This window comes from Geospiza fortis, unplaced genomic scaffold (genome assembly GCF_000277835.1).
Source record: "Geospiza fortis unplaced genomic scaffold, GeoFor_1.0 scaffold54, whole genome shotgun sequence".
In the NCBI taxonomy this organism is placed as follows: Eukaryota; Metazoa; Chordata; class Aves; order Passeriformes; family Thraupidae; genus Geospiza; species Geospiza fortis.
Window position 1 is genome coordinate 837,156 of NW_005054301.1, and position 8,556 is coordinate 845,711.

Here is an 8,556-nt window from a genome sequence, read left to right on the forward strand (position 1 = left end):
GCTGGTTAGGGTTGCCTCTATTTTATTCTGGTATGCTTGTGGAAACATTAATAGCTGAAAAAGCATTGCAGAAGTATGGAGGAGAAGAAAACGCACCCATTTTATATTTCATGAGTTCTCTGTATAAACAGACTCCCCTCAGAGCGTGACCTTGCATGTCTGTGTGCTGTGTTGCAGTGCAGAGCCCTGGAGCAGCGGCTGGAGCAGGGGATGGTGTTCACGGAGTACGAGCGCATCCAGAAGAAGAGGCTGCTGGATGGGGAGTGCTCCATAGCCCGGCTGCCCGAGAACGCCGAGAGGAACCGCTTCCAGGACGTCCTTCCCTATGATGATACCAGGGTGGAGCTGGTCCCAACCAAAGAAAACAACACGGGTTACATCAATGCATCCCATATCAAGGTGAGAAAAATGCTCTTGGAAAAAAATTTCCCAGTTCATGTGCAACTGAAAATGCATCTGACTATCAGTTTTTGGTTTGGTGAGATCAGTGACGATTCCTCCATCTCTCTTTTTCTTTTCTTCTCCAGGGTTTCTTTGGGGAAAGCAGGAACCTGTTTTCCTAATCACCTAGAATTATGGAGGGTTGATTATTGGAGGGATCTTCTGCATTTTGATTCTGTGTTGATTTGATCTACTGTCGCTTTTCTGTGTTCCTTCTCTGGGGATTGCTGCTAACAGAAGGCATCTCCATTCTGCCCAGAGCTAAGGAGGCAAATAGGTTTAAAGCAAACTGGGATCTCTGCAATGACTGTGATATTTTTGAGCTGCAGTGACAATCATTGTTTTTTCCTTTTTTGTGCTCTCAGACTGTATTCACAATGGGCAGTAAGCTAGCTCCTAGCCTAAGATTTTTTGGATGGTTAGAGCCAGAGCCAGAGCCAGGGGGAAACTGGCTTTTTCAATACCTTCAGCTGCCGTCTTTCCCCATCCTTAACTCTTTAAGCTCTATTTAAAAGAATTTGAAGGGTGTCTTCAAGAACCTTGAAGGCAGCTCATTTTTCAGTACATTTATCTGCTCTAAGCACAACTACAGTTGCTTTTTCTGAAAAGAGTTGAGATTGTCAAAGCAGGGCTTGTGTTACTGTCTTTTTTAAATAAATCTGTTTGTATACTGACATGGCATCATAGTTTCTCTGCTTCATTCACAAATGTTGACCCTCCTCAAGCAAGATAATTTTTTTCAGGAAATAACAGCTAGTACTGTAATAATATTTACAGCACCAGAGTATGAAAGCTTCTCTAAACCTGAATTTGCTAAAATACCTTAAATTCACAAAAGAGAAATACAATTTTATTTTCTCAGTTTTGCATGAAGCTTGTGATATAAAATACATTTATTTAGCTATGAACCTGTACAATTGTGTCTCTTCTGCATCTGATGTGACAACATGCAGCTAAAAAATGGGGCAGGTATAACTCACAATGGGCTCCAACTTCTGTGATGTTGAAGTCTTTTTTTATTTTGTGCATCTTCAAATGGGTGACGTTAGAACTGGGGAGAGGGTTTTCAATAATTACTAATCTAATGTCTTTGTTTTTACAGATCTCTGTTGGTGGCATAGAGTGGGATTACATTGCCACTCAGGGCCCTTTGCAAAACACATGTCAGGATTTCTGGCAGATGATCTGGGAACAAGGGATTGCCATCATAGCTATGGTGACGGCAGAGGAAGTGAGTATAAATTGAGTCAGGTTTCTCCCAGAAATTCCACAATGATTTTTTAAATAATCTGTTAGAGGAGGGGGATGTTTGCTCCAACATCTAGACCGATTGAAGATAAGTTTCTAGTGACCCCTTTCTGTCTTGATTCCTTTGGCAGAAAAATCAATTTGCAAACTCTTTCTGCTGGAAAGTTGGTTTTCCCAGTAAGAGGCTGTAACATGCTAGTACTGCTTAGTGGAGGAGAAATACAGTTGTTACTACAGGAACATTAGTTGTATGAATGTTCTTAGGTTTCTTGTTAAGCAAGGTTTCTTGTTCTACTTTTAAGGAAAGTGGGAGAGAAAAAAGCTTCAGATACTGGCCACGTCTTGGTTCAAGACACAACACTGTGACGTATGGAAGATTTAAGATTACCACACGATTCCGCACCGACTCAGGCTGCTACGCAACGACAGGGTTGAAGATTAAACATCTTCTCACAGGACAGGAGAGAACGGTTTGGCATTTGCAGTATTCTGACTGGCCAGAGCATGGCTGTCCAGAAGATTTAAAGGGATTTTTATGTAAGTTGTATTTAATAGCTTTGTTTTGGGGTGTGGTCTGTGGTGTTCTATTAATACCTTCTGAAATGACTGCTATATATGAAGTAACTTCGGACAAGTAAGCCAAGCGTCCCACTGTAAGAGGTTTCTTCACACCAGCAAGAGATACTGAATTATATTTTTTGCAGGAATATACCAATTTATTAAAGTGACTCCTTCTGTCTAAAGCAAATAATTTATCAGAAGTCCATATAGAATAAAACATAATTGCACTGCATACTATGCATTTGAGTATGTTGCAGCTGTAGCTGTCTTTAGTAGGAATAGGAGAACAAGGCAAGGAAATCCTTACAAAAGCTAGATGATCCTTGTAGATCTATATTGCTGTGGTTGGGGTATGACTTCATCTAATGTGACAAGAATGCAGCTAAAAAATGGGGCAGATATAACTCACAATGGGCTCCTACTTCTATGGTGTTGCAGTCTTCATTTTGTGCATCTTCAAATGGCTGATGTTAGAACTGGGGAGAGGGTTTGTGATTTGTACAATGTATCCTTTCTCTGTGGCATGTCCGTTGTAAAATTACTACTCTCTGGCTGTCATACAGCATAATAGCATAGCTTATGTGGCTTCATCTCCTAAATGACTGATTTGTGTCCTGTTGAACATGGCAGCGTACCTGGAGGAGATCCAGTCGGTGCGGCGCCACACCAACAGCACGGCAGAGCCCAGGAGCTCCAACCCCCCGCTGCTGGTGCACTGCAGCGCTGGCGTGGGGCGCACTGGGGTGGTCATCCTGGCAGAGATCATGATCGCCTGCTTGGAACACAATGAGGTGAGCTCCTCTTCTTCCTTGTGCTTCAAATCATGTTAGGCACTGGGAAGGGCAATAACCAGCCTACAATGTGTTACGGCTGTCCGTGGCTGTCCGTGGCTGTTCATACTGGCAGAGATCATGATCACCTGCTTGGAACACAATGAGGCGAGTGCGAGCTCCTCTTCTTCCTTGTGCTTTAAATCATGTTAGGTACTGGAAGGGGCAATAACCTGCCTACAATGTGTTATGGCTGTTCATCTGAGCACCTGTTGGGAGAGGCCTTACAACTGTGCTTGAAATTCAACAGAAGTTAATAGTCTTCTAGAGCTGCCCACAGGCACACCAGGCGCTGGAATGCTTATTTGGATTCCTGACTCCCTAAGATGTTGAGTCATTGAGTGGAGCAAAGTATGCCCTAAGCCACTGAGCAAATTTCAGGACTTCATCCTGACTTTACTGCTCCTTGCCTTTATTAGAATTGATAATATTCGAGAACATGCTTTGTAGCCAGTCTCTGTACTTGTTATTATTTTGTTCCTAGGTGCAGTGTATTTGCAGTATCAGTCTCAGTAGTGGACAACGTGGTAGTTTAATAGAATAAAATCAGTCCTATCAACTTCTAGCCAGAGGTGAATGGCTGTAAAATATTTATTAATAATATAATATGTCAACTGAAACTCAACAAACCAATTATTTCGTTGTCCCTCTCCTAACGCTGTAACAGACTTTTTCAGCCATTAGATTTGTGAAGACCAATACCCCATGAGACAGGTAACTTTCCCGATATGCTTATTTCCCAGATGGTCAGTGGTGTGGTGCAGTCCATACTGCAGGCAGGAGCAATGAATTGTCAGAGCTGAAATCAGAACAGCTGACTCTGTCCTTAGATGACTAAGGTCTCTGAACCTCCTGCTGGGAGCATGTAAGCCAGTTTCCCTGCTCACCAGTCACTTGTAATGTTTTGTTCCCTTCTTGCAGATGCTGGACATCCCACGAGTGCTGGATATGTTGAGGCAGCAGAGAATGATGATGGTGCAGACTCTTTCACAGTACACTTTCGTCTATGGAGTTCTCATTCAGTTTCTCAAAAGCTCCAGACTAATCTAACCTCTGCCACTTCCTAAGAGACTCTGCAAGAGTTTACAGAAAGAAAATTGGAGTTGTCCAGACCTGCTCTCACTGGTGTTCTCCTCATTTGATGAATCCCAGAGTTACCATTTCGGGCTGCCATGGGACTGTTAAATGTGAGTCAGTGTAACAGTCCCTGCACAGCAAGATCTTTGCTGGACTGAATTCTTCCCACGTTCAGCCACAGTCACATTAAGGAATTATTTTACTTGTACTGGTCTTAGGGTGCACATGTTCTTTAGGGTGGTGTTACTCTGAGCAAAAATAAGTATCTTATGGAATGCAGGTATATAGTACAATTTTGCTGGCATTATGTTTTGAAACATAATTGTTGACTGTGCAAAAGCTAAAATCTGTAGGTGCACATGGGATCAGAAACCTGCCCCTTGGGAATGTCAAGGTCCTAAGCAGTTTGATTCTGCTTTCAATTTCATATTTAGAACAATACATCTATATTTTTTTAAACGAACATTTGGTTTCCTCTGGCTTATTTAGCAAAATGAGCAGCTCTTAGATATTTTAAGCTGTTGCTTTAAGAACAGTTATTTTTATATTTGGGATTAAAAAATTTAAAAGAAAACGAGCACCACAACAGAAAACTTTTTAAAGATAACAATTTTTTCAGAGGAGAAGACTGACAATGTTTGAACCAACTTTTCAAAAATCATGCAGAAAGTCCTAGGGAAGCTGTTGGTAGTTAGCTGTAGTGCCATGTAATAGAACAGACAAGTGAAAGATAATGGTAACTGTTGATAACTTTCATTTGAGAGGAGGCATGTTTACCTGCAATGGGCAGGGGAAAAATATTTTAAGTATCTGTGAGGTTATTGGAAACAAATGGATGAGAGAAAGTACATATTCAGTATTATTCATATATTTAGAGGACAGTTTTTTACTGGCTGAAATCAAAGTGGATGCAAATGTTTTAAGCACTTTTTTGCTCTGTTATTTATGTAGCTAAATATAGAGACTATAATCATGCATTGTTTCGTTTGGTAATATACCATTACTAACCTGTTATTTTAAGAAGAGCTTTTTAAATTGATGAAGTGAGAGAACCAAAATGGGAGTAGGAAGGTGCAGAGTGGTGAAGTGGAAATGATTGTCTGAAGCGTAATGGAGGAGGTGTGGCAGCTATGATTGCTGGTTTACACAGTGCAAAGATGACCTTAAAAAACGTTAATATTCCCAGCCAAGAACGCCAGTGAAGTACTGGAAGTTTCTGTAGAATCCTCCAGATTATTCTGTTAGTGCTAGAGCAAATTTTGCTAATGCTGTGCAGCGTTGCAATGAGGAATATTTGAGAAATTGCAGAGAAAGAGCTCTTAGAGGACGCAGTGGAGATGGGGGTAATTTAGTAGCTGTGTAAGTGGCTGAGTCAGTGGCTGTGGCATGGACCTAAAGTAGGCAGGTACGACCTACTGGTCAAATGATGATCTCCCTAAATAATCCTCTGTGGTTTTCAGTGGGGACAGTGTGGTTTTAGCTGCCTTTCAAAGTGTTTTGAGATGCTGAGTTGAAAATCCCTATTCCAAATTGAGCAATATTTTTTTGATATCTGGTTTAATTAAAAATCCCTGTATAGTAGACCAGTCTGCAGGCATGGTTAAGTGTACATTTCCCTTGATACCTGCTTAGTGAAATAAAATGAAATGAAAAGTCAGGTTTATTAGTGCTGAAATTGTTATTTTTCTGAGCTCTAACAAGGGTTTGGAAACTATTAAACCTCCTTCAAAACAATAGTTGTGTCCCAGAACATGAATTAAGAATTATAAATAGGTTGCCTCAATTTCCTTTGTAATTGTAATAAGCTGCTTCCATGAAGTTAAACGTATGGTCCAAATGGCACTGAGACAGTATGTCATTTTATACAAAAGATATTACTTCTAGGTACACCATATTGATCTGGTGTTTTCAGGTCTGCTTGGAAGCAGTCTGATTTGTTGTACTCTCAGTATAAGTTAGATTGAATATTTCAGATTAGGGAAAAGAAATGTTGTTCTTATATAAAATGCCTAGGAATTGTTAATTGCCAAACATAAAACTGGAAGTCCAGAGGAAACCAGAGTTGCTGAAGATAGATTCTTTATACATAAACCTTGCAAACATACCAGTCTGACATATCTGTGTTGACAGAAGTATTGAAAGAAGCAAACATACTTAGCTATTTTTATCATGCTCGGTTTTAAAAACATTGTTAATTTTTGCCACAGTTCACTTCTATCTACAGAACTGTTATGGAGTGGGAGGGCAGGCTCTAAAATGTAGCTTGTACCATTTCCATTTCTTAACTTTGCACTGTGCTCTTCATAACCTGATAGATGCAGTTCTAATGTCATAATGGACAGCCAGAACCTCAAGCAGCAGTTTCTGAGACAGAACATCAGCTGTGAGGCATTAAAAGGAACCGTAATAACAAGCAATTTAATCCAGTATTTTTGGGATTATCTCAGGTGGGTGAGGAAATGTGTGTCTTTTGGCTTATTTTTCTGTTTAGCTAAAAGAAGCTGTGTTCACTTTTAGCGGTGGTTCTGCTCAAATCTGGTAGTCACAGTCTTGGTTTTTTCAGTGCATCACTGCTACCTCCTCCCCATCAGCTTCCAGTTCTGTCCATCAGCAGTCTGTTTTTGCAGTGATAGACTTGACCTTATTAGACTTGACTTTATGTGAGTTTTTCTACTGAACACTGTAGGATTGCTTTTGTTTGTAAGCATATGGCTCTGAGTGGGCATTGAAAATGAGCAGTTTCTCTTCTAGATACCAAATGAAATTAAACTTCACAACCTTCTTGAAAAACATTATTTTTTAAACCATTGTTTAGATTTCCAGTTAACTTATAAAAGACAATTCAGTTTTTAGCACTTTTGTTCTGAGCCTTGAAAAGGGATGCATTTTTACATGTAGTTGTGCTGGGTGCTTCATGAAGTTTTGGATGTCATAACGATATCCACTGTCCAAATCCAGTCACACTGTGAGTCAGAGGTGGATTTATTTGTCAAAAAACTGAACATTTCTCTAAAAGCCTGTCCAATTTTGCCAAATGTGTATCTGTTTTTATGGGGATGAAATCAGATGATTATGCAAGATTTGAACAGAGTTTGTTTAGTAAGAAAAGTTGTATGAAGAATTCTTGCAGCAAATGGCAAAGATGATTCTGATCTCTAGGGATGTCAGAGCTCTCAGGGACAAATAAAGGTGCTATATACTGTCAATAGACAGATTTGATGGTCTTTTGTTGACTAGATAGAAGATGCTTTCTAGGATCAAATTATATGAAGTGACAGGAGAAGAACATACAAACTGTAGTAAGGACATCTGCATATTTGGTTTCTTTCTTGGTTGCTCTGATGAGAGATTTTTTTGGCCAGTGAATCTTTGTAGTCTTGGGCTAAAACCTCTTCTCTAAGAAGCTGTCAGAGCCCTGTCCATTACAAAGATGCCACTGACTTAGTTGGGTTGGCTGCTGTCCCTCCTGGCCCTGTTTGGTGAGGGAGGAGCTCTGAGGTGCACAGGGGGGTTTTGCACAGCCTCTGCAGCCTGCACAGCAGTGCTCCCCTTTTCTGCTTCCCCCCAGGAAGAGCAGGAAAAGTTTTATGCCTTATGTTTCACTCACTGGAATACCTTTCACACAAGGTGCAGGATGCTACAGTTTATATGTAGAAATACATTTAATTCAAAGAAGGTGACCAAGGCAATGTTCCTGTATTTCTATGGATGAAAAGCTGCTCTAAGTTATCACCAACATTTAGAAAAAAAAGTAAAATACAAATAAAAGTAAAATAAATTTTTACTAAAGTGGAAAAGATTCTTGACATTTCACATTTGGCTTCTCTTGTAATCCTGTGTATCTGTTTTTGAAGTGGGCAACACTTGGAGCAATTTTCTCCAAAATGGCTCCTTTAACTGTAATAAGTAAGACTGAGGCTGCTGCTCCAGCTGCTGCTGCTGCATGTTTTGTGTTGGAGCAGCTGTTAAAGTTGAGTGGCTCATAGATTTCAATGGCTTCTGGACCAAACTTGGAAACTGCAGGATTGTTTATCATAGCTGTGTAATGAAACCTCAGTTTTAATATCAATAGCATTACTAAATCCCTGGGATTTAAAAACAGTGAACCCATCACTCTATTTCAATAGTTCAAATTATCAATTTGAAAGAATCAATGCTTCAGTTGCTAAGAACTCAGTGCTTTAGTGTTTAGGGTTGGGTTTTTTCCTGATAGTGCAAAGTTGTGGAAAGCCAGAGTCCAGCCCTGCAAGATGCAAAATTCCTGCAGTTCTTCATGATACTGTGGGAATTAGCATGGGCTTACTGCCAGTGAAAGCTTGAGCCCTTGAAGCATGAATATGCACCTCTGCTTTAAGTTTTAATACAGATTACAAGAATTAACCAAAAAAAAGCAGCAGGA

General features: G+C 40.1%; 1 protein-coding gene across 2 annotated transcripts in view; it reads left to right on the top strand.

Annotated features, from left to right (window-relative positions):
- The window catches only part of PTPN21 (protein tyrosine phosphatase non-receptor type 21), a 41,932-nt gene extending 33,395 nt beyond the window's left edge, over positions 1-8,537 (top strand). Inside the window, exons 15-19 of one of the 2 annotated variants that reach the window (XM_031065588.1) lie at positions 178-399; positions 1,544-1,672; positions 1,992-2,226; positions 2,881-3,041; positions 4,002-4,130. In XM_031065588.1, the coding sequence (XP_030921448.1) occupies positions 178-399; positions 1,544-1,672; positions 1,992-2,226; positions 2,881-3,041; positions 4,002-4,130 (876 nt within the window). Of the gene's footprint in view, positions 1-177; positions 400-1,543; positions 1,673-1,991; positions 2,227-2,880; positions 3,042-4,001 lie in introns of both variants that reach the window. The other variant, XM_031065582.1, reaches the window with a different exon arrangement.
- Positions 8,538-8,556: the final 19 nt, after the last annotated feature.